The sequence below is a fragment of the Xylocopa sonorina genome, chromosome 9 (genome assembly GCF_050948175.1).
Source record: "Xylocopa sonorina isolate GNS202 chromosome 9, iyXylSono1_principal, whole genome shotgun sequence".
In the NCBI taxonomy this organism is placed as follows: Eukaryota; Metazoa; Arthropoda; class Insecta; order Hymenoptera; family Apidae; genus Xylocopa; species Xylocopa sonorina.
Genome location: NC_135201.1, coordinates 10,077,851 through 10,104,996, shown reverse-complemented (window position 1 = coordinate 10,104,996; position 27,146 = coordinate 10,077,851). Strand labels below are relative to the sequence as shown.

At 41.0% G+C, this 27,146-nt stretch overlaps 1 protein-coding gene across 2 annotated transcripts in view; it reads left to right on the top strand.

Annotated features, from left to right (window-relative positions):
• Positions 1–27,014, top strand: part of Wun (wunen) — a 39,524-nt gene extending 12,510 nt beyond the window's left edge. Inside the window, exons 2-8 of one of the 2 annotated variants that reach the window (XM_076901043.1) lie at positions 146–297; positions 8,610–8,714; positions 9,161–9,360; positions 16,619–16,676; positions 18,689–18,865; positions 19,562–19,657; positions 26,818–27,014. In XM_076901043.1, the coding sequence (XP_076757158.1) occupies positions 146–297; positions 8,610–8,714; positions 9,161–9,360; positions 16,619–16,676; positions 18,689–18,865; positions 19,562–19,657; positions 26,818–26,892 (863 nt within the window). In that variant the 3' untranslated portion in view covers positions 26,893–27,014. Of the gene's footprint in view, positions 1–145; positions 298–8,609; positions 8,715–9,160; positions 9,361–16,618; positions 16,677–18,688; positions 18,866–19,561; positions 19,658–19,746; positions 19,874–26,817 lie in introns of those variants that run through there. The other variant, XM_076901044.1, reaches the window with a different exon arrangement.
• The last annotated feature ends 132 nt before the right edge of the window (positions 27,015–27,146 follow it).

Genomic DNA, 27,146 nt, shown 5'->3' with positions numbered 1-27,146 from the left:
ATGTAGATCGTCGATAATCGTAGCGTTAGGAATAGCGTATAATATTAAACAATGCTTTGTTACCATCGCCTCTATAAATATACGTATGCACATGTATAGAACAAGTGGCGGATTGAAACGTGATTATCTGTTTTATTGGTTCCAGTGGGCTTGACGGTGCTGATGTTCTTCCTGTTTGGTAAACCGTACAAACGTGGCTTCTTCTGCAATGACGAGTCGTTATATCACCCGTTTCACTCGTCGACAGTAACCAGTCTGATGCTCTACGTCGTCGGCATCTTCCTTCCTGTGTGCACGGTGAGTCACCTGCTGGGATTCTTGAATCGACCGTGACGAAAAGTAGCGCTGGACCATAAGCTCCGTCGCTTTCATGCTAGTTCTACGCGGTTTCCTTTTCCTTCTCATCAGGTTGTTTCGTGGGAGGTGTTTCTTCTCTTTTTGTTTTTTTTTTTTTTTTAATACACAGAGGTACGATGGATGCGTAAGAGATTCTGAAAGGATAAATTCGAGACTCGATGATGTATTCAACGCATGAGTAACAAGTCTATTTTGGAAAGATTTCGTTAGCAGACAGTTTGACTCTTGCTGCAAATTTTTACTAATTCAATGGAGACAAACATTGGGTAGGAAGTTTTTTCTTTTGCATAGATTATATGTCTCGCATTTATTTGTAGAATATTGTTTAAAATACCAGGAAGTATTATGTTTTTTATTACGTTTTTCTTGCGATATTTAAACGCAGTTATTTATCGATGAGGTAACGATGATCATTCCCCTTTCAAGTCTTCTTGTAACACCTAGTTGTTAATATCTTTTTTCGCTACGTCATGCGTCTGTTTTTTGTCTCATCGAGTATGCAAGAATTTACTATAACGGTAATGGAATATTCGTCAGCGAAATTAGTAGAAGTAAAAAGAAGAATTTTAACATCCCAGAATCGTTTTACTGTGGAGGCTGTTTTTATTAGAATAGAATTATTTTTGAAACGAAGATAAAATCGCTTGAGCCATCAAGGATCATTGATTTATTTTTATCTTCCAGCGACGCGTTACATTCTGTTCTTTGCTGTCGTCGTTAAAAATGTTCCACAGAGTTTCACGGTACACCAGTCACCGAAGAAGGTCAATACTTAACGTTCCGTTTAACGACGCCGTTAAAGTGTTTCACCTGTGCCCCTAATACAGGCAATTTCCCAACCAAGCACTGCAACTTGTCATTGAATTTCTTACCGAACTGTCTCGCCTACATCCGCAATCCGTGGAACACGCAACAACTGGAGAACAATTTCGTAGACCATCGCGCCCTTGATCTATCGAAATTAGGAGCCACCCCGTCGACAAAAAGCCGCGTCTCGTCCCCAGATGTACACAGATTTCCAAGCGACATCTCTCGAACGACGTCTACTAGCTGAACCGGCGGCAAGTGGTATCTTCGCGCGGAAATAAAAAAAACTTGCTACCTTTTTATCTAATTCCCTGACGACAGCGCCGCGCGCAGCTGTTCTCTATCTGTTTCTTGCTCGCACTCGCCCCGTAGAATTCCCCGCCACGATCTAGCCAAGCATCTCATTGCAATATTTTTCAAGCCCCCAGACGACGGTCTCGAGTCGATCTGAGCTTTCCACGAGACAGAAGAAAACCAGAGAGGGTGGATAGGTGAGAGAGCCAGTAGCGATATCCTCTTGGAAGACGAGAAAGCAGGCGAAAACGATGGCACGTAGAGGTGTAGCTGCTGGCATAGGTGCGCGAGCAGAGGGACGCACGCACATGTGGGACGCAACCGTGGTAGATGCGGCGTTCGTCAAGTTTCGGTGGTCGTGGGAATCGATTTACGGTATCTGGAAGTGGTGCACGTGCACACTGATGTATTTTTGCTGGGCGACGCGAGGGCAGAAGAGGCTGCATCCTCTATTTGCATCCTTGGAAACTGCACTCCGCCAGGCTCGAGCCACCGAGGGGTCGTTACCCACTAAAGGAAACCGAACAGATGCATACGCGGAGAACCGAGGGGGCCTCTCATCGCCGCTTCGTGGAATATGTTTTCATATTTCCTCCCCGCGTGTCCTATACATAGGATTCGGTGGAAAATCGTTCGGATTCCGTAGATAGCTCCGCTGTATTTATAGATCTTGCACGATATGTCTTACGACATTGGCTATCTTGGGCGTCTCGGTTTAGAGATATCCGTAAACGCGACGATCGGGAGTATGGGGAACCGTCTAGAGCGATTTCTGGGCTCCAGGTGGATGGATTTATCGAGGCACGTGTAGTTTATGATTTATGGTCTCTCTGATTATTTTATTCTGTATTTTTTGTAGTATTTAGTAGCGATAGAATAGTAATGAATTGATATTGTGTCATTGTTATGGGTTACCATGGTATTAATTTAAATTGTAGTCTGCAGAAAGATGTAGCGATTATACAAAGTACTGTATTTATTGCAGATATGATCAGGAGGCTAATAGATAGTATTAATAATGTTCTTTCGTCGCTGAACAAGTCTGATTTAACAATCTAATTCAGTCAGTCGAAAAACCAGTTGCAGATAGAACGTGCAATTAGAAAGCATAGCGTGATAAATGATAATGGTAGGGAAACTATGCGGAGATATGATTTAAGTGGGAGTATTCATTGCACTGTACACGGGGAATAGTGACAGCGACAGGTGTTCCAGATACAGGGAATTAATTTAAATGGAGAATTTATCAGATGTCCCAGAGTCGTTTGCTAGATCCTGAGTCTTATTCGATATTCTCCTGAGTCTAGACTTCTTTTTTCTTCTTTCTGTGACAGAGCAGATTTTAGTTTCCACCTTATCGCTACAAGTCTTTTTTCTAACAGAATATACTTACCTGTTGTTTGCTGCGTTGCAAAAACTGCTATAAAATTTATCAGTCGCGGAAATGGCAATAGCTTTGGCCTCAAGAATAGAACGTACATAAGACGATAAGGATAACGAAATATTTACTACTCTGAAAAAATGTACAAGAATTGAAAGCATGCCATTTACAGAACACGTTAATCATCTACGTCAACGAAAATTTAAATAGCTATCCATGGATAAGCAGCGCATTGATCGACGCGAGTAAACAAGAATTCCACAAGCAAAAGCGACGCTAATTACCTGCACACGTAATCAGGCAAAAATGAAAGCGTAACAAGGGAACAGCGAATTTTTCAAGCAACCATCCGTGCTCTCACCATATCCTCTTCAAAACCAACAACAATTCCACTAGTTACGCGGATATTCGCGAACCAGGTCGCAAACAATACCGCATGGAAGTCATCGACCCGCTGGCTACAACATCAAAGCAACAACGAACCCTCTGAGCAGTACAAGCCACCGTTTCCGAACCTCTGGTTACTCAAACCTTCGACATCCTCGCCATAGCGCGTATTCATCGCACGAAACCCACGTCCATCCAGATGGTATCGCGATATCGTAAACCAGGCGTTATCCTACGATCACGGTGCGAAGTTCTTCCTCGCGTTTCCACGGAACGCGAACGCGCATTCCCTGGCAGCTAGGCAAAAGGATATCGCGATCGCCGCGGACGATACCGCGACGTGCGTGCACGTCCCAGCAAATTTCCGTATCAGAGACCCGCGAGCAACTGGTACCAGACGTGTCAGAGCCAATTTTCTTCTCGCCCCTTTAAACTGCACCTCGCGCGACGTACGAATTAACGCCCATGGACAGTGGAAGTCGAAAGACTGCTCCCCTTTTGCCAGCGGCGAATAACCGTAGGAAGCCCCGCGGTGGTATGCAGAATTTTTCGGTTCGAACGAGGAGAGAGAGCACTCGTGACACGCGTCTACTCCCCTTTTCAGCCGGTCGAGCCTTCCAGAGAGCTAATCACGGTACAAAGGGATTCTATAATAACGTAATGCGAAAGATTATAGGGTGCTACGGTGGTTCCAGCCTCGCTGAGATACAGGGAGATAACTAGTAGTCGCCAGGGATAGAGTTGTTTGACTGCATTCGAAGCGACCAGGCGAAATTGATTTCGGATTAATCTCGTTCCTCGTGGCAGATACGGTCTCCATTTTGGTATTACATCTGCCAGTTATTATTATGCATATGTACTTCAATCTTCCCTCTGTAGAGAGTATAGAAAGGTTTTTAGTGATTTTTCTTTATTGAGATAGTCTAGCGACAAGTTTGTAGATGATAAGTCTGTGAAAAATGAGTATTGATTTTTTGTGCTGTTTTTTTTTCTGTTGATTAAATTCTTGTTCGTTTTTGTAGATCATTGATCGAGAGGGATCGGATGTCTTCTAGTCTTGAAAAGACCGTTTTCACGTTCGACTAGCAGCTACGACAGATCGCATAAATGGTGGCTCTTTAATCAAACCAGGAATAGTAGCTCGAGTCCCTCGTGGTGCTCGTTTAAACGAGGAATCCAATTACACACGTCGGCGAAATTTACCGTCGAAAACGTAACAGCCTCAAAGTAGTCCGCTTGATTATCCAATTAACCAGCTTCGAGGATATATCCAGCGCGTGGACACCAGCCACCAGAGACGGCCCATCCAAAAATACAGCGTCCTCTGTGCAGTACGGATCGTCCCGTTCGCCCTTTTTCCATCTTACCCTCCTTCGATGGAGTACTCCCACATTTCACTGGTCTCTTCCGTTGGTTTAGGTGGCCACATGTGTTACACGCTTGTCCAATTACTGGCGAACCTTTCGTCCTTTTATCGAATATCTCAGACACTTGTACCGTTGATTCTGAGTCGCGCGAGGAGATCTCCTCTCCACCCGGTGGAAATAAGAACGTCGAAAAAGCGGCTCGACAGCTCGACGATGCCTCTTCCCGTTTCTTTTTTCGATCGTTTTCCACGGTCCCCGTTTACGTTTCCGATGCGCTGCAAACGAATTAATTAGTCGAGACGAGCGTCGCGTGTTTTACACAATCAGCGTTGGCAAACAGACTTTCGATCGTGCGGCGCGTTTCACCTGTACGCGGTGACTCGGCTCTCGTTGCTTTCTTTTCGCGGTCTGATAACACCGCTCGTTAATCTCGCGGCGATCGCAGATAAGCTGGAAGAAATATCTCAATGGGCGCATTCGTGTCGAACTGTCGGCGAACGACACGGGTTAACGATGAGTGACGTGGCACTTTGTACGCTCGACCCACGGCGCTATGACTGCGTATGCACGTGCGTACGAAGTTCGCGATATGCATCGGGTTCGATTTTTATCGCGGCACTCTATACGAGTGCACCCAGCGAGAGATGCTCGTTTGTTTCAGTCGGGACGAATTATTTCATGTCTTTATATACCTGACGATAAATCTTGTAGCGAGATAACAATCGTCTGATACGCATTTTTAACTGTTCGATGGCTCACATTTCGATTCAAAGCGTTCACTGATCAGCTGTTACGTTGAAAATCCATTAGATGACGATTTTCATTCAACTTTTACAATTCTAAATGGTTGATGCACTCCGCTCGTTGGATGACCGACGTGTTAATCTTGTATCGAGATAAGAATCATCTAGTACGCATTTTTAATTGTTTAATAGTTCATATTTCGTTTCGAAGCGTTTACTAATTAACTGTGATGCTGAAAATCCATTAACTGACAACTTTCATTCAACTTTTGCGATTCTAAATAATTGATGCACTCCGCTCACCGGATGACCGACATATTAATCTTGTATCGAGATAAGAATCATCTAGTACACATTTTTAATTGATCGATAGCTCATATTTCAATTCAAAGCGTTTACTAATTAACTGTGATGCTGAAAATCTATTAACTGACAACTTTCATTCAACTTTTACGATTCTAAATAATTGATACACTCCGCTCTTCGGACGACCAACGTGTTAATCAACGCTCGATACTTTATCGATTATTCGTTAAGATTAATAGCATAAAATTGATAAACTCGAAGGCGAGCCTCTTATCATCCGAGATTGATCGTTTCGTTAGATAACGATACAATTTTCAATCACACTCTTCAGCGACTAATAGCTCATCCTCGCGTTGATATTACAAATTCTCATATTACAACATTATCATTAATACAAAATTAATTATCGATGCGTATGTATGATTCGATCAATCTCAATATCTGGTTCTCAGTCGTTTAAATAGATACGCGTTACGAATCAGTATAATTACAAATCATATTAGAACGAGCAGATGTAATCGACGATTCGTTGGTGGTTGCGACCTTTAAAACAAAACCATTTCTCACGATTGTCCACGCGATCGGCAACAATCGTTTCTTGTCCACCGATTGAATTATCATTCGATATCCGTCCGCGAACGCGAACAAGCGGGCACTTGAAATAATAAGCAGGCCCTTGTTAGCAACGGATCCCACTTGTCGCCCGCGAGCCGTCCACGAGAAATTCGTCCGTGAGTCGTTTGTTTGCGGCTTGCTCCGTTTCAACAGCGCACGAATCCTTCTACCTGTGGCTTCTCAGGAATCTGAGAAGGGTTCCAGCGGCGGCACACCCGCCGGTTGCCAGCCTCGAACCTTTAATTCCCTTATTCCCTTCGAGCCACGAGCTGAGGCATTCCAACCAGAGGAATGAATCGACTGTTCCTTCTTTTTTCACGAACAAATGGATATTTTAATTCACTCTGATCGAGACACGCGATATCTGCGCGAGAAAAGAAGACTACAGATACCTCTGGTCGATTAAATAGCAGCCGCAACGAAATCCGCGGTTAATTAAAGCTTTTAATTGCTCTCGTTTATTGTACGCTTCTGGTAGCTGTTGTTTCTAGATAAGATAAGTATCATTTCCCGTTGCTTCGCGCGATGGATTGTTTTTAAGAGGATCTGGAATTAAGCACCCCGAATTGCTTCGCCTTGTGGCCATAAATCTGGTTCGTTGTAGCAAGTGTTTGCGTTAGGCTCCAAATGGTTCCTCGTCTGTTCTCCAACATCTTTTATACCATTATTATACCATAGCGTGCCAATATTTGAACAACTGGTTCTAATTCCCTCGTTTGAAGCCAAAGTGGCTCTAACGAGGCGTAAATACACTTCCTTCTCAAAGGATCAATCGCATTAGCAGCGATAAAACAATGTAACAACCAGCGAGATGTATGCCACGTATCATTCTTGTTTCATCTAGAAATAGTCCTCTGCAACGCATTCTTCCTGTAAAAGCCCATAATCTAGTGTGGTCGCGCGATGCGGTTGCCTTTCAAGGATTTCCTTGCACGTCGTGGTTTTACTTTACCATTCAAACCGCATGTGTACTCTGAAAAACGTTTAAAATTGCCATCGTTCGCTTTCACTCTCTCTCTACCTTCATTCTTCTCCATTTCACAATTAAATACCCCATAGTATATATAAGGACAATCGCTGTTAAAGTTTCAAAGATCAAACGATGATCGTGCAACTCGTGCCAGTGGCCAGTTCTCACCTAATTTAGCGATATTCAATTTACTCGCCAAGGCACACATCTCGTTTCTGGCCCACCTGAAGCACAAAGTCGCCTTCACCTCCGGTTGCGATCATTCGCGGAATCGTTGGCGAGATCCGTGAAAGCTGGCGAAAAGAAGACAGCTCGACCGCCAGCGACGAGTAGAAAACGCGCCAAGCCAGGCTACCTACCGCACAGAATCCGAAACCGAAACTCACCACAGCCATAAATAAACGAGAATCGCTTGGTGGACGCGTGTACACACCGCGGGACCCACGCTCTCCACGGCCTTTAAGACTTCCTTATCCCCGTGGAAGAGAGGGACCTGGGAGCAGGTAAAGAACCTGGTAACCTGCCGCTGCGCTTCGTTCATCCGTGTCGCCCCTCGGTTGTGCATCACCTGGCGACCTTTATCCGGAATCTGGCCCGGTTAGCCCACTTTTGTTGGCTCCGTGACGGATCGATGGACGGGTAGAAAGAGTTTCACGCACCTCGATGCGTGATCTCCGAGGATTTCGAGGTCCGTCGATCATCTCCACCGGTTTTAATCGATAGATCACTGCTCGTCGAGGCTCCAGTCGGATCCTGAGGACTCATTCGACCGGCTGGGACCAATAAACTCGATGGCCCTTCGTTCTCGAGGGTTGTTGAACTTCGTTGGCTCTCGTCCCATTTTTCGAACGTTTTACTTTCACGTGTCAGAGCGTGATTGATTCGACGATATCGTGGGTGACGGGGATTGCGATGCGTTGTTAATTGCGTTGGGTGGAGAATCGTACGGTTTTCGGAGACGTTGATTGATACGTGGGTAATTAGCTGTTTGCGTTGCAGTTTTGCTGGTTACGTGGCTTAGTCGAGCGTGAAGTGGTTTATGTGCGATTTCTCTAATGTTGATGGTTGTGCATTTTTCCTGTTGCTTTGTAGAAATGATTTATTCTATGCAGTTAATGCTAATTATACTGTCGTACTTAGAACTCTGCGTTGTTCTCTGATTCTTAATTCTTGTTCCAAAGAGCTGGTTCTTTTAAGGTGTTCCCTAGGCAGAAAAATTTCGCTGATATCGTTCAACGTGGTATCTCCACAGGTTTTGTGTAAACAGATTAGATAAATGTTACGAATCTGTCAACAGTTTGTATCGAACGAAAGAATCTATGAGTATGTTGGTATCTCGTATTTTTATTGTAAGTTTAATTATTTTTTATATTCTGTTGCAGATGCTGGCAGGTGAATACCTCTACTCGAGGTACTACAAGGAAGACTCACAGAAGACATTATTCGGTTACAATATACCCCCGTGGATATGGAGTGCTTACGAGAAGGTAGATTTAAAAGGCACACCTTTATTCCTCGATAAGAAAGAAAAACGCAAGATCAGCCTGCTTTTGATCTTAATGAAACATAGAAAAAGGAGAGCTCATAACTGTGCCAGGAAGAAACTTTCTTCCCATGCTTTTAACACCTTTTTTTCCCCTCGCACACAAATATAAAAACGACCAGAGAAATCCTACTTTTCTGTCAATATTTAAAAGGTATTTCTTTACTACCTCGCTAAGTAAATATATTAGGGATCTCTCGAGACCGCTGAATATACTTTTTAAGTCCTTACAGTAGAATGATAACGCGTAACGCTGAATTGTGAAGTAAGTCGTGTACATTATGATTGTAATTAGTGTTAGAAAGAGAAAGAATCTCGCAGATTAATGTCAGCTATCTCTGATCAAAGTCAGTTATCTCAACTTCTCACAGCGATCGCTTGATGTTTCAGATCGGTGTCTTTGGTTTTGGAGCTGTGACCGTCATCTTGATCTCCGACGTCGCGAAGTACACGATCGGTCGATTGAGGCCCCATTTCATGGCGATCTGTGTACCGAACATTAACTGCACCCTCGCGGAGAACCAGCACAGATACATCGAGAATTACTCCTGCGCCGAGAACGTTTCGGCGAGGCTCTTAAAGGAGGTCAGGTAAATGCGTATTCTCTGTTCCTTTTCGAGAGATCCACAGGCGACCTTTTTATTTAGCAGCGCGGAAACGAGTTAAGATCGAGCGACTTTCCTTTGCCTTGAATCGGACAAGTCAATTAGTCTGTCCGTGCGCGGTCTCAATGCACCTTGGTACCATTATTCGAATTACTGATGGAAGAAAGAGCGGTGATATTCGCACACAGCTTCAATTTATCTCTGGACACTGAGAGGCTCGAATACGCCAGGCATTTATTTCAGATTTCATATAAGAAGGCCATGATCGAGACGGTTAACTCGCACAATGTTTATAACACGTATTGGGTTTCACGCAGCCCCTTTAAGGTGTAATCCGTGGAATCGATAACGCGCGACGATCTGTAAAATCATAATTTTATATAATCTTTAAGCAGAAGTTGATTTTACACACGTTCTTGTGAGGGGAAAAGTGTAATTTGGCCTGAAAGGGCCGATAAGCGGGGCTACTGTTGGCTTAAACTCATTTTACCGAGAAGTGTCGGTTTATTGGGTATTACAAGCCTGCAAACTACCGACCCGTGTCTCGTTAACGCGATCTATACGTGTGTAGAATATAAGTAGGATGAATTTAAGAACGTAATCATTCGCATGCCGCAGCATCTTGTCTGTGTGGAGGTACGTGTACGGCTAACTATAGAAACTAAACACTCGGTAATAACTCTGTTCGTGTCGGTGGAGTTTTCAGCGGTGGAATGCCCGTTTAAATGAACGATTACTATCATTCGAGGAAACAGAAACGATTGATGGCATGGAAAGTTGAGGCGTTTCGACGTCCACAGGCATATTTATAGTGACTTTCTATTCCTTAAATAGACTTAACAGCGTGGCAAGATAGAAAATTTCGGGTTCCCTGTGTCTCCACGTAATGCATGAACGTGCAACAGAGAATGCACCACCTAAAAATGCAGAAAATATTATTATCAATATCAATATTGGAGTTAAAAATGATGCGAAACGGTGAATTAACTTTATGTCGAGCGGATGCAATCTCAAAGTGAATCATATTAAAAAGTAATTACGTACAAATTGAAACGACGACATAATTTTAATTAAACCCGTTTCTATCATGAATTTCAATTAACCAGGAGACTGTAAACAGCTACTGATATATTACCGTGTCGTCGTGCGTGATCGATTCCACGATTTTTACACATACATATTGCGATCTGATACGACAATGACTAATCATTAGCTTACATCAGTCGTTTCGTCGATATCAAATATTTCACGAGAAATTTCGCCACGTATTAAAGCCGAGCGGAAGTTCAGACTCGATTGGATTAATTATGCTGTACTTGTAATACCAATTTCCTTCGATAACTCTTATCGATACGCAAATGAAACCAAAGCCACAATTGTAACATAATTGGTGTACTCGATTTTAGCTTGTAAATGCTGAAGTGTACGCGTGTAAAACAAAAATTAGAATGTACAGTGCGTTGAGAGATCAAGCATCGAGGATCAAAGATCAGGCTGGCGCCGACCAACAAGTATCAGCTGTGCTAAACGTAACGTTACGCGAGCGATTTAAACTGGACTTAATCCACGTGGATCGCGGGTAGAGATCTTTGCGTACGCGTTCGCGTGCCCCACGACGATCGTCCTTTTAATCGTTATCGGGGAGCTCGAATCGAGTGCTCTTCGGGGCAATACCCTGTTTCTGGGATCGCAAAACGTCGAATCGCGTGACGGCAACAATTGCGAGCGCAGTTGCGGAACGGCGAACGTAGAATTAAAGCTGATGGAAAGGAACGATCGCGCTCATTATTTTTTTGCCCGCTTAACGACCAGAATGCATAAAGGAGCAGCGACGGGCGCCGTCGGGTTCCTCCTTTTTCGACGGGAATTTCACCTTCGTAGAACAATTTCGAGACGAATTACGCGCGCACACTTATCGATTCGATTGGCTCAATGATAGTAAAATATGATATTAATATATTAGCCTGTACGCTTACTCGCACATTGTATTATACGATTTATATGTAAATTCACGATCGACAACGATCGGCTCGGATTTCGTGATAATATCTTCGATAATTAAGATGGCACAGAAAATTTATATCTCGTGGCTTGATAAATGTCTCGAAAATTCACCTTGGTTTCGCAGCATGCAATTAAGATCTTGAACGATTAAGGTAATATAGAAATATATAGTCTTCGAGACATTTATGGGATATTGATCGGTAAGAATGTTTCCTTTTCGGTAGAAAATCGAGCGTGATCGAAGTCGATGTAATTAAGGTTCGCTCTCGCACGCGATCAAGCGTGTAAATCAACTCTTGGAGGCTCATCTCTGTCCATAAAACACGGAAACGTATAGCAGCATCTCTCGATCTTACCTGGCATCCAAATATTGGTCGTAACTATAACAAACAATAGTAAACATTACTCTCTGAAGTACATAGATAAAGCTTGCGATACGGAAATTCGAAGAAACCATGATAAGCGAGACACCTGTCGATCCTATCTCTTGCTCCAAGGAAAGAGCGTGCAAAACAAGCCACCCGTTGAACCGCTGGAGGAATTCGCGCAAAAACAATTGGCGAGGCGAACACGCGTCGTACATCATCCACGTCGTCGACGTTGCTCGACGATTTTCCAATTGGCTGGCATCGACGTCCGCTTTGACAGCGGATCTCTGCGGCAACAACGTTATCAGACAGAGTTCCTTTGCTGTTTACCCGCTGCTCTGCTGATCGCCTCGATCCCCAGGACGTGATTATCAGCCCCGTTTCGCTTCTGCGTCTCCACGGATTTCTTTTGCGATTGCCAGCGGCTGGCGAGACCGGTTCCAACGGATACGAGGCAAGAACGGTCGAATGACAATGGGGAGAGGGGCTACGCGCCGCTGGCGGATCCACGTGCACGTGGATCCGACCCGAATCGAGCCAATAGGACCCTCCGTAACGGAATTACGGTGAACGCACCCTGGTCTCATTGTCACTGGTAGTTACAATGCCTCGCGTACCTATTAACCATTCCCTGCTCGGGTTTCTGCGCCTCCCAACTTTTTATTCGAGCCGACTGGCAACGGCGGTATGCATATTCCGTTCTGAAGACGACGTGCTTTCGATTGGGGTGCGCTCGTTCTATTTCCTCCGCGCTTACATGGGATTCGACGGACTTAACGGCGGGGTTTGTAGTGCGTTTGACAGTTTAATTCTTCTAAGACTTCTAAGACTTGTATGCTCTTATAAGAAGGTTTGTAGGAGGTGTATTTTTGAGATTCTGCTTCCAAGGGTATTTTCGTTTTCCACGTAATCCCCTTGTGGATTCTGTACAGTGAATCAGATGGATGATACAGGGCCCCGTTTCTGAGAACGGCTTTAAAATTGTTCCTTGAAATGTCGATGGTGTTAGATAATCTTAGGGCTCTCTTAACGCATTCTGTAATTTTGGGAAAATCCAGAAGTCATAGAGAATTCTGTTACAGAGTGAATAGGCGGGATGATCTAATTGGATGGTCGATATTTTGCCTGGGAATTATCCCAGGAGGAGGAACCTGCTTTTTATGCCACGGTTCACACGCGATCTTCGTTGGTTTGTAAAGGAAAGCTCGCATCATCCTTCGATGACAAGCTTTATATTTTAAAGACGAACATTCTCTGAAACTTTTGTAATAAATAACCAGTAGAAAGCTAGATGTTCGACGCGTTTCGTCGACTCTTAACTTCAGGGGCTGTTACGATCCCTTCGCCGCAGAGAAACACGTACAGGAGTATTATTTATCCGAGGACTATCTCTCCCGTAAATTTTCTAAAAGTCCGCGTGTGCAGGTTCGATATGTTCGCTTGTAAATACGGACTGTTACGTGCCGTCTGTCGTCTCGAGTATCGGCAAACATATTTTAGACCGTTGTCCAATCACAATGCCCATTGTTTCCATCGTCTTCAATACGGAGTTATAGCTTTCTTTGAACATCGAAACAGGCGAACACGCAGGAATTTTAATTATTCGCACGGGAAACCGAGGATCAGGTTTCCTTCATCTCCAGCCCCCTCCTTTGGATCTGAATTTTTCCAAACTATCGAATCTCCTGCCATTTTCTCAAACTCTTCGTACACATTAGTGTAGCTACTATCTGAAGCATCTTGAGCTGTTTATGTTGAAATTAAGCGGAGGTATTCTATGTATCGTTGCATAAAGAGAAGCAATAACCATAAGACATTAGTCTGAAATGATCCAGGTGACGATTGCAGTCGTAATTCTTCTGTTTCACCGCAAATCGCTTGGTTGTTATTGCTTGCATAGCTACTGATTCAGAATTCTATCCTACTCCAAGTCTTATCTATAGCTGGTCTTATCGCAAACGTAAAATCGTGGGCTTTTTTCCAAGCTCTAAGTTGACATTGCCTGATATTTATAAATAAACGTACAAGTGTACACGACAATTACGCAACTTCGACAGAAACGGACGGAGGTACGCGATTCTTTGGATAATAACGGACACATTATCCTGCTCTTAATGCGAGCGGGGTAGGCCATTATCAGATGGCCAGACTTTGACTTATGGTCGATGGGATCTGTAATTTTGGCGTATAACTTTTTCGAACGCGTAGAGCATCGTAAACGGTGTATAATTTTCTGGAAGCGTGCAATACGGATTGAAGAATGAGAGAAGGGAGAGCCTGTCAGGCTGCTTCTGGTTTTTGGAGTGTTAATAATTCGTTTTTATTTTTATTATTGCCATTAACTTTAGTCGAGCGGAATTAGTTTCAATATTATTGGATTTCCAAGATTTTCAGACCAATTTCCTGGATTTCCTTGTGGATTTGATAGATCGCTAATAAAACAGCGTGGAATTATACGACGCTATAAATCTTGCGGTTATAATTTTAATTATGAAAGATGTTACAGGTTTAATTTAATTATTTCACGTTAGAGAGGGTCGTGCGTAATTTTGTTACCTTTTTTTTTTCTAGATAAAATAACGTCGTATTTGTATTTACATATTGCCATAAATATTCATACGCATGAATAATTTTCAGCTCTTAAAACGGAACCGGGAATCTAAAGGAAGATAATAACACGTGATTTCCATTAGCATTTTCCCCGAACCGGCAATATTTTTGAGCCGCAGCTAACGTGAATGCAATTATGCGTGAAAGTTGATACATAACATTTTCTTCCTCTTTTTTTCTTCTCTTTTTTTTTTTTTCTTTCCTTTTACACAATGATTCGCCCATGTATATAATTATGCGTGAAACTCGGTAACGTCGAAATACCAGTAATAAATATGTATCGCATAAATACGCTCGCGCGTAAAATAAACACGCCTGACAGGACTATACTTGGGACTAAAGACCGCCTTCCCGCAAAAATTCACTCGCGACTAAAAACGCCGGCTAAGCAAACAAGTTTCGCGAATATATTATTACCTGGATCAGGAAACACGATTGCGATATTACGTACGGCGACTGTAACTTATTCCTAATCCTTTAATGCCACGATAAAAGTTATTATAGAGTCACTTCGATTACATTTATTAAGTATACTTGCAGACTAATGAAATAGAAGATCATCGACGATCCACAGAGATATTGTGAAACTCGATACAAGTGCACGTCGTTCGATGGTCACAATGATTCGAAAGAAATCAACCGCAACGATACGTAACGCGAGCGGTGCTATAAATTTCGTTTACACGTGTTTCATTGAAAAACTTCCTCGTACAAGTCGCTTATTAGCATGTACAGCGATTGGTAAGTCGCGTTCGAATCGATGTCCCTCGATTGAGCCATTAAAATGAAAATATGCGTGCGTAAATCACATCGATCCGAATGTAATTACACGGGGTATATCGAGCATCGCAATTCTAATCGACACCGATCACCGTTGCCCACCGCTGCTCGTTACGAACCCAGTGACACGGTGCATAAAAATCGCGCTCGTAATAACGTGTGCGACATTTTAATAGTCGATTGTCGACACGTTCGAACAAGCAGACGAAGAAGATAATAGAGCCTCAATAGCGCAATTTCCGGTTCCGCGTAGCCTCGATCGATCGAGATAATTGAGCACAGGGTGCAACTAAATAAGCCAACGGATGAATGGAACGGAGATTATTTATATATTCTTCCTCTCTTCCGTTTTTCTTTTCTTTTTTCTTCTCCTTCTGCTGTCTGCGTCGTTGAAGAGATTGTAATAGCTCTCGTTACCGGTGGCTGATTCGATATAGACGTACTTGGAGGCGTATCACAGGTCATCCGCCCTTCTGGGACAGTTTTATGCCCGTAGAAAGATTTGAGAAATCGACGATAAAAGCTAACAGAGAATTCATTCATACGTCCCATCGCGCGGGTCCTCCGGTTCGTCTAACCAACGAACGGGTTCGTGGACCAGCGTGTTTCCCTTTCTTCCGGACTATGGCGTCTCTACCACTGGCTAACTCCACTAATTGTGCCTTCTGCGAATCGCTTAATTTAGTGTCGGTCAAGATTGTGCCTTTTTAGAAACCGTAGACTTATTGCGTTCAGGGCTGTCTCGTTTGTCTGCGTCCAGCTCGTTCATGATGCGATGTGCGCTGGGTTAGAAAGGCTTTTCTCATGGTCTCGATACCAGAGGAAGAAATTCGTGGGAAATCGATAAGCGGCGGGATGAACTTTCCTCGACTACGTTTACGGATACAAATGGAACGTGACGATGCAACCTACAAGCGTAGATTGAATTAACGTAGTGGTAAAACGATTAAATTGACGCTGTCTAGCGAATATCGTTGCTACACAGGAAGAGAAGGAAAAATAAGATGGTGCGAGGTAAAATACAAGGGAAAGGTAGATAATGTCCAAGGGTCCACCCGTTTTGATGGCCAATTACTCTTACAGATAGAAAGCTTGGCCCACTCGGCCCCTGGCTTTTTCTTCTTCCTCTTCTATACTCTCCTTTTTTCCATCCTCTGCTGCTTCTTCTTCGTCTGCTCCCATCGCGAGATCTTCCGCGGAATCTTTACGATCCACGCTTCAGGCTAGAGCGTTGGTCGATTGTAATCGCCACGAAACACACCCTGAAATTAATCATGATAAAATTAATAGGGTCCCATTACGAGATCCGTGTATATAGACGACGGTCAGTCGACGTGGATAAAAGAAGAAGCAACGCTGAACACGCGTAAGAGAGTGGATGGAAAGAACGTAGGGTGAACAGAGAAGGGGAGAGATTTTGGTTACGAACGACGAATGTGATTTATTTGACACGGTGTAATTTATAACGTTGATCGTTTCAGATTATCCTTCCCCTCGGGACACTCGTCGTTTTCGGCCTACGCGATGATCTACCTTGCGGTAAGTTCTGCCTCTTTTGTCGTTCCTCTTTCCACGAAATTTATCATTAGCCACGCTCTCCCCCTTTAATCGATCCTTCTCCTTTTTTTGTCAACCGAGAAATTCTATAACCATATTTGGTCACAAGTGGCTGATTTCCTGTTGGATTATTTCGGATTTTCTTTTATGATACACTTCAGTTTTCTTGGCGATAAATTTCTTTGAGTAATTTTTATATATATATAGAAGGATAATTTATATAATTTAACTTCTTACCAGGAATAAACAACAGTCGATCTCTTCATCGATACAAAAATTTTTCTTCAATTACTAACACCTTTGCATATTTCAGAGAGATATTTGTACGTATGCTATTTCTTTGTTAGTTATATCGTGTTCATGCTGATGCGCAACTAAAGAGAAAAAAAGAAGGAACAAACTGTATTGCATGTACGAATTCGATTGCTTGTAGATAAGTCACAATGAGCGCGATTAATTTATCTTGCATTATTTGTTCCATAATTAAGTTCAATTAGTAACTGAGCGGAAGACGGATAAGGTCTACGTTCCATTATTTTTTAATACTTTGATTCTTTTAATCGGTCTGAGATACTGCTCCTTGTTGTCGTTGCTAAGTCCTCGCTTAATCCGAAATAATTCGCGTTCAAGCTGGAAATTACGATATTATACAGTATAGTAAAGTAACGTAATGTTTTGGTCATTTTCTTGGCAAATAAATTAAATGAATCAGAGTTAAGTAATTAATTGGATTACACGCTTCTATTGTATCATTACATTTGTGATGTTCTTACGTGATCCAACAATGACATAATTCTCGTTTAATTCATCATCGTCAAAATTGCAAGACAGTGATGTCAGTGTAAAATGTTAATTGCTTATTGAAGTCATCTTCTATATCTGACACGAAGAACTCAAAAAAAAAATGAATAGCCTCGAGAAAATGTAAATGTATTTTCTCTTACGTCATTATTGGCAACAACCATTCATTAAGAGGGCAGCATTTTATTAAAAAATGGGGCTCAATGTTCAAAGATGTTAATGATAGCAAATTATTTTTTCATTAGTGAATCTCTCATCAGGGATTTTTCTAATTGCCAAAAATTATATTCTTACCAAGTATCATTCAAGTTATTAAATCTGAAAGTATTATCGTTCAAAGATAACGAATGTTTCTACTAAGTACTTGTCGAGTAGATACCAATTTTTTAAGTATAAACATCGCCTCACGTTTGTTTGATGAGATTTACTGCTTAACGATTTCTCTGACGACAACTTTGATTTAAACAATTTTTCTATCCAACTACAATACAAATACACAGACATAAAATAAACTCGATTCGTAAATACTATCGTTTACTTCCTCAGAGACACTGAAACGCGCGCGTGGGCGTTTACAATGTTTGTAAACTAAAGTTATCGTCACTAAAGAAGAGAATGAAACTTTTATAGAGAGCTATTCACTACTGAATTTCTCAACGAGAGAAATAAAATTCCCGCCGCACGGCTGCGCTGACAATACGTTATTCTATTTTATCGTTAGAGATTTCTTCTCGCTCTAAAATATTCGTCCCTGAAAGGTTAAAAATAAAACTTTAATGCTTTTATTAAAATAGAAGAAAAAAAGGTGCAACCTCAGAACCATTATTCAAATGAGTCTCGTTTTAAAAACCTGCTTGCAATTGCTATTCTAAACGCAACGGCCATTCGCGTGCCTAAATGCAACAGCAATAAAAAACAAAGTGATCGCTGGTCCCTTTACCCGCAACTTTGTATGAAACTTACGTCCACTCGAAAGTAAGCACGTGTCTAGATACCCGGGAGAGCGCTGCATACGTATCGTACAGCTTGATTTTTATTGCACCCGTATGCACACGGCAATTACCGTGGCTTTCTCCGGTGCCCTTGCTTACAATGCTCTCTGTACGTGCGCGCACGTTGAAAGAAAATTGCATTTCCATAAGAATTCTCCCGGTGCCGCGCGTAATTTGCCCCGTCCTCTTCTTCTTTTATAGCTGTACTTGCAATTACGGATGACGTGGAAGGGTAGCAAATTGTTGAAACACTTCCTGCAACTTCTCTGCCTGCTTATGGCCTGGTTCACGGCATTGTCACGAGTCTCTGATTACAAACATCATTGGAGCGATGTTCTGGCCGGCTCGACCCTTGGCACCGTCGTGGCACTGGTCGTGGTGAGCATTATTCTCCTCTTAACTATCCTATTGTGCGATCATAAATTACGCGCGATCATGAATATGAAATACGCGATGTTACACAGGCTCGAACTTTCACGAGCCCCGCGCGCGCGGCCGTACGCCTTCGCGGGTGTGGGCCAATCGAAAAATACCGATACCACGTGACGCGCGATGCGACCAATCAGTGACGCGAGACGCGCGCCGGGTTACGTTCAATTTCGATTTACGTTAAATTCGAGCTGGTGAAATTTACTGGAAACAATAATTCATTGACGGATAAGATAAGTGCCGCTGAGTAATACCGATCGGTATTCCGTGAGATTCGCTTTTACGATTCCTGACGCGATCAAGCGCGAGTGATCTGCCTCGGCCGGTAAGCGAACAGAATTCTAAACAGCGTTATTAGTAATATAACACGAGATATGTGAGGTTAGGTGATCTTCGTTTGAGGTCGCCAAGTGAAATTCGAGTCGTTCGCGATAGAATCGATTGGAGGTTTGTTTTTTCCTTTTGTTATGAATCTCATACGATTTTATTTGTTGCGAACAAATGATTTTTTACAATCGTTGCGACAACAACAGCCGAGGTGAGAAATATTTATGCCTGAACTCTCGACATCGTCGTTGCTTATATTTATAATTCCATACATGTGCGCGCATAATGATCGTCCACGTTTCGAAATGTTTTTCGTAGGCGAACTACATAGCGGACCTATTCAAGGAGCGAAGTCATTACGCAATCGAAGAGAAGCACCGTTCGGCCGATTACGAAACAGGTGGCGGCATACAGGTGAATAATGGCTCTACTAATCGCAACTGTTGACCTAACGAGCTAGCTCTTCGCTTGTTGACCACAACAAGGCCGTGACTGTCTTCTAGTTACATCTGGAATGTTAGTCTGGCCTCAGAGAACAAAAGCATACGCTGGGCGCCTGGAATTGAGCATCGAGTGCGAGAAAACAGAGAAAGAAAGCAAAAAAAAGAAAAGAAAAAAAGAGAAAACAAAGATGCGTGGTGCCGCTGGTGTTGCCAATTTTTTCGTTTGACAGCAATACTGCCTTACACGTTGGGGACCGTTCATCACGTGCGACCTTCCAGACCGCTACCAATCCAACATCCTTCATCGCGCGCCATCATCGGCCGATTCCATGCTAATTTAATTCCCGAGAAAAGAGAGGAGTCGAGAACGAAAGTCGTACGGTGTTGTCTCTTTTTACGTACGATGCTTTGCGACGAAGCTTTTTAACAAACGCCTCTACGTTCGTACCCGGGCTTTGCGGTCAGCTCGTCAGGGTCTGTTATTACTTTGCCCCTTTTTTATACTTTGTTTCTCTGGTGGACGGATATTTTTATGTACGTGGCAGCGAAGAGCGAATTATATATCATTTGTTGTGTCTTAGCTTTCCGGCTGGGTCGAGGGACATTTTTGCATCGACATTCACGTGATCGTTATCCCTTATTTCGTCCAAGACGCGAGCCTTCGACAGATCTGACTTTCGCATCTCGTATCTGTCGGCTGGAGGAGCTCGCGTCTCCTTCTCTCTCCTGTTGGAAACGGACTGTACGATGAATAGGTGAATCGGGAGTTTCTCTTTTGTGATATGAACGGTAGGCAGGATTATTAATTTTAGTAACGATAGCGTTGAAAGTGAAATCGCGGTGTACATTTAATTTCATTCTCGTACTAGATTTTTAGTAGATCTATTCTTGTTGACGATTAGTGCTCTTGATTCGAGTGTAACGCTAAAGTTTGTTCGAACTTTAAAAAGAAAAGAAAATCGCGCGTATACTGAAAACGCAAAATACGATACCTTTTTTTTTTTGTTTGATTAGTAGAAAGAAAACGTGTCTACAGATGATCCGCAGAGGTAACAAAATTTTCAGTATTGACCATTTTTATATTACATATATATATATGTATGATATATATATTTTATGTTATCGAATATGCATGAAAAGTATCATTCGTTGCTCGCTGAACGAGTATGGTATCTATCCTTAGGTTGTTTACAGGTTTATTATAGGTCTTACAATGTGCTGATTTATGAACAATAATTCGTTATCGCGAGGAGATGTTAACGAGAAAGAGATCTCGGTTCACGTTTGATCGAATCGTGAGTTAGAAAGAGCAATGAAACCTGTTCTAATAGCTGATCGTTTAATATAACGGAGTAACGAGCCGATGGTTACGTTCAATGCAAAGTATTACAGTAAACGGCCGTTATTTAAAGACAGAGACGAACGAGTTAACGAGCTAATTAAATTAGGCGAACTCTTACGCAGCTACGTAAATCCTATTTAAATTTACAACTATAGATTGTAATACCATTTCGAAATGTATACATTTCTAGATTAAAAGAGGGTATATGTAGATTCTTATACGATACTGTGTAGATATTAGCTGTTTCCTGGACGTGAAACTGAAGAAGTATGATCGTCCTCCTCGCGTTAAGTTTTTTATTCGAACTTTTCTACATTATTCGGATGTATAACCGGACGTACTAGGTACGCGTACTAAACGATTCTAAATCACCTTCGATGTAGTAATATAGTCGATAATGCCTACTATACGATTACGATTTATGTAGGTGTAATATGTACGCGTGTATGTATGGTGCTTTAAATTATTCTATATACATACACGCGGGAACGAATATGTTCCAATAACGCGACAAGTGCTGTACGATCAACTGGAAGTATTTTGTACCTGTACAACTATCATAATTAAACTACGGATGTTTATGCAAATATACATATATATACATATATATTTATATATTTTCATATGTAAATTAATTTTTTAAACAGAGAGACTGGCAACGGTTAACGGTTGATTTCATTAATCTAAAGATATTGTCTATGATTCGTTGCGTTGTAAATTGTAGTACGTCCGCGTTTGCTAAACGTGTGAAATGCATCACTAAAGGAGGAAATGGTCAGAGGCGTGATACTGTACGGTTTTCCCGTTGTGGCCTGGCCAAGGTGGCCACACGAACCGGAAAAACCGACGCGAATCGTATTACCTGCCCCTTTCTCTCCCCTTTTCCTCATCCGCATAGCTTACCAATCGTTCTCGTCGATGCACTTCGTAGCTACTCGCGTTTTAACACTTCACTGTACGAACACAACGCATATAGGACGTGTTAAAGTTTTGTTAAACTTTTGTACAAAGTCCAGTTATCCGTAGAACGTCGGTTACAAATCACTGTGATCAGAGATGAAAATCAGAGAATGGCAAGAAAGTACGTAGGACCGCTCCATATTATGCATCAGTAAATTTCTATTGTGCTTTGTTCCCTTTTCATCTCTGTACATAACCAGTTATATAAATTCAGTTCTACTTATGCCATTCGAGAATTATTTAACGTTATGAAATAACGTTTGATACGTTATCACGCGCGTTTAGTACATTTTCTTGTTACACGCGTAAACATCCGTAGTCTAGTTGTAATAGACGAAACTGTGTACGTTTATATGTTAAGGTAGAAATCTTTATTTATTTTATAAAAGATATATAATATCGTATATTCGATTCGTTGATAGAAATGGTGTCCGAAAGAGACCGATAAGTGATAATGTTTCACTTATTATACAGAGCGTGGCTGTAACGATGACGGTACCAACTGGACAAGTAGCAACTCTATGTAGAAATGAATTTTTATTTAAGGGATTGCTGAACGTCCGTTCCTTCTTTCATTGTAGCCACGACCTGTATCCTCGCCTATTTCACTTTACGCCTAACGTGAAAGCCTAAAACGATGATTGTTTGAAACAAATCACTCCTTTACTTTTTATCTTCGTCCAAGTAAAAAATCTTGTGCTGGTGGAGGTATTGTTCCTTGTTAGATTCTCTTTCTCTCGCCTTCTTTTTTTCATTAGAGCCACCGTATTCTGGGGATCAACGCATATGTACACTTTGCGAGTCTTTTATTGATGCACCACTATTCGGTGATGAGCAACCTGTGAATCATATATGACTCGCTGAAGTTATTTGTGCCAACAGTTTTTGCTTAGCGCAACGTGCCAGTTCGCGTAAAACAATTTTCAGCATAATGCTCGTCACTGGGTGTGCAACTTAGTTTCACGAGCCGCAAGCGTTCTTATGAATAGCACCGTAATTATTGTTCGTAATGACACGTTACTAATGACTAATCGCTAAGGAGATCACTGCTTCATATTCCTCTCTGACTTGTTTCAGACACTATTTAATAATCATTTTGCTAACGTAACAACAATGCTTACGTACGGAGTAGATAGATAGACACGGTATGGGTATAAAAATTGTTCGTATAATAAATAAATTGGTGAAGTGAATCTTCTCCTAATACAATGTTTCATTAAAGAAAGAAACAAAAAAGAAAAAGACTTTGAAAGTCATGTTCTTTACATGTAGATTTTGTTTCCATGCTTTCTCTCGGAAGTGGAAACTTTTTACTATAATTTTTTCATTCATCATGAAACTTAAACGATTAGAATTACTCTACTTACTTTACAGAATATTTTGTATGCATTTAAAAAATGTATCATCTCTTGATAGTGAACTTTTACGTGAACTTAATTCGACCAGAGCGAGCTACTTAAATAAAATTAATTACAATTAAATAAAGTAATCATCCAATTGTAATAAGCAAAGTTCACAAGATTTTTTACGTATAATACGATACATTCCCGATTTTACATACGCGTGAAACGAAACGTGCTCTTTCGACTGTTTTTAGATGTTTGTTTTTATTATACTTCTTATCGAATCGAAATTCGATATCTGTGTGTTTCACTCTTATTTTTGTTTTTTTTTCTTTTTCTTTACGCATACGGAGCTGAGCTCAACAAAGTATCGGAATTGATCGATATACAAAAATTTTGGTATCTTCCCGTTCGGAACCTGCGTATTGTAATCTAACGTGGAATATATGTACCTCAAGCCTCGTTCAGATCGATCAAGTTGGTTCAATTCGTGTCGTTTGAATTTAAGCAATTTTAGAAGAGTCCGAACGAGGCTTCTCACGGTGTACTTTTCTTGTTATTCGCATGAAGGAATTAATTTTATGCCTGCGTCTAACTATAAGTCCAGCGTGTTATATACGATACGTTAAATATGTGGTATCTATGCGATACTAATGTCTTATTAACCGCTAATTTCATCCCATTGTTTATTCTTCACCATTTAAAGATTCAATTTACAGATGGTGGTGGCTTTTTTAGTTTGAATTTTAGCTTTTAAAGAGTGCTGGAGATTTTAATGCTTCTGTTACATTTCTAGATACCTTTATAGGATAAACGAGACAGTTCTGGATATTAATATATTTTTTTTTTTATGAAATATTTATAGAAAATCTTTATTATACATAGAATTTTACATTAAATTTTATATAAAAATCGGCGGTTAGTAAGACGTTAAATTTTAAGTACATACAATTAATAGACGATCAATTGATTTCATGTGAATTGATGGTAATTCTTGAAACGCTCTAAGGAGAAGCTGATAAGCATTAATTTCACACTGCGTCTTATTTAAAGGGTTTCGCGTTTCTCCAAATAGAAATCTTTCGCCGTGTTACATACCTCAAACAGAGGTGTCAAATGAGAGGTATGCGATATCTTCGTAACGCAATAACATTGATTATAAAGGCACGATGAAATTGTAACACGTGTGTACATGTACTTTACAATCATTAAACTTGCACAAATTAAGAGCGTAACGCGAACGAACAGTTGTTAAAGAAACTTTAAAGGAGCGACTATATATTTAAGAGGTGTAAGAAATCGATTTAAAAATAAATGATCGAATCTTTAATTAATTACTGCTATTGTATTCTCAGAATTCACCTGCGATACTAGATACGAAAGTTGAGAGGAAATTGTAAGGATAAACTTATATATAGCACGAGAACTTTCTGTGAAATCATCAATTGTAAGGAACCTCTCTTGTAATTTCTTAAAAAAGGCCTAATCCTTTTTACAAGGAGGATCAGAATCGATGGACTGCGAAATTTACAATTGTAGCATAGCGTAAACTCGTAATTGTATTGTAAACGAGCATTTTTCAAGCACTTCCTTTCTAGTATGGCTTTTTAACACAGTGATAGCAAAATTACTACTAACATTTCCAAATTTCATTCATTAATCTATAAGTTTCCAATTCTAACACACACTATTTCCCTTTCTCTCTTTTATTTATAAAACATTACCGTACATGCTTGAAACATGCTTGAATAATTAAGCAGAGAGTAAACGAACGAGTAATAATGGAACAAAAAATTCGATGAACCCCTTTTTCACAGTGTAACAAAGCGACAGTTAGTTTTTCGTAACACGATATCAATTTTAATAATCTTAAGCTAAACTTTCAAACGCCAAACGCAGCGTGTTATATCTAAAGACTCTTTGAGGTCTCTCCTCCGTACTATGTACACTGTGAACAAGTTAAAAGAAAGGGGGGCGGAATATCAACGAATTTCACAGATTACACAGTAGCCACGGATTACGTTCGTTTCAATTTATGCGCATACGTATAGCGTAAACCTTTCGATAAAGGGCAGCCCGCGATAAATCGTCGAGCTGGGGTAGAGCTCGCCGGGCTTGAAAAAAGAAACAAGGTATTTAAACCCGCCCCCGCCCTAAATCTGATTCAGAAGGTAATATAAAAATAATCGTGGTTTGTTTGCACGGAGAACGAATCGTTCATCATCGCACTGGCGAACAGTATGATGAACGATATAAATACATTATGGTAGGCTTGAACAACGTGCACCACGGTTAAAGCAACGACGGTGCAACACCTGATTCCCCTTGATCGATGTCTACTTTCCAAACAGAGGAGGACACCGGCGATAAAATCTACTCCTCTGGCCATAAATAACGCTGATAAATCTTCGATTATTAATGGAAGCCTCTGTTGTCTCGTGTAAGCAGGACTACCAGGGCCCACGTTGAAAGTATTCGAACGCGAACACCGTGCGCGATGCCAAGCAATTAGTCTTGTACACTTGGGACTATCTTGTACACGAAATCTTGAAGCGCAATAAAATTTCTGTACACGTACGACGTCGCTGGTAACACCTCGAGCGACAATGGACCAGCGTGGCGATCATTCAATGGATTATTAGATACTTGGAGAAGGAGTGATCGATTAAAGTATAGGATCCTTGATTAAAAGTTTAGGATCGTCTTTTGTTCGGTTTGCTGGCTTTCGTTGGAAGTAAATGCGCCCAAGGAAATCTGGAAAAAGTATCCAATTGAATTGATTACAGTGAAGCACATTTACTCAAGTACCTAATATGCGTGTACCAAGGGAGAAGTCATCGCAAAGGGTCACTGATTCTCCCTCTTATCAATAACTTCTCATTTGTATAATAGAGGCTGACATTCTTGAAACCGGTTTTTAAGGATTTGTTCGTTCATTTTATGTAGATTAATGCTTTCAGAGCAATGAAACTGATAAGTGACAAAATTTAAGGGGCTACAATTCATTGGTGCATCGTTAGTTAATTATTATATATTTATTTCACAATAGGCGGCAATTATACACATTAACAACTCCTTGTACCATCGAACAAACTCGTAATTTTGAATAAAATTCATCGATCGTAATTAAACGTATACGTGTACCAATAAACTGAAGGTTCTTAAGTTTCTGTTGTAATCTCTGTTGTTACTTAATATACATCTATGTTGTTTCGCATGCACAGTATTTGTAAGCTTATTTGCTATCTGGGGAATGAGAGACATTATTCTATGCTTCGATCAGTTGTTTTCTGCTTTAACGTCATTTACACGTACATGTTTTCTAATACCATATTTCTGTGATAAAATTTTTAAAGGACAAAATCATCAACAGAAACAACAGTTACGGGATAAGTGCGCTAAATAAATTCTGCATAATTTGCTGCATGATGCGAGGAGGAAGTAAGCAATAAGAAAAAGTAATAGAAAAATTTATTTAAATTTCAGAACGAATTAACGTCACTTCAAACAGGAACGATATCTTACAATGCAATTCAAAGAAATGGGGAGAACGCCATTTGAGACAATCAAACAATCCATACATTTGTTCACTCAAAGAAAAGCAATTGTAAATGCACGCAATATTTACTTATTACGTGCATACGAAATTTAGTTTTAATTCTTAGCTGTAATTAGCGAGGCATTATTTTTCTGTGAATGGCTTTTTTTTATTTAATACAACATTTTAAGAACTATATTTATTTCAACGGGGTAAGTGTGTCGAAAATGAAGTTTCTATGCTTTGTATATTCAATTTAAATACTTTTTATATTTTA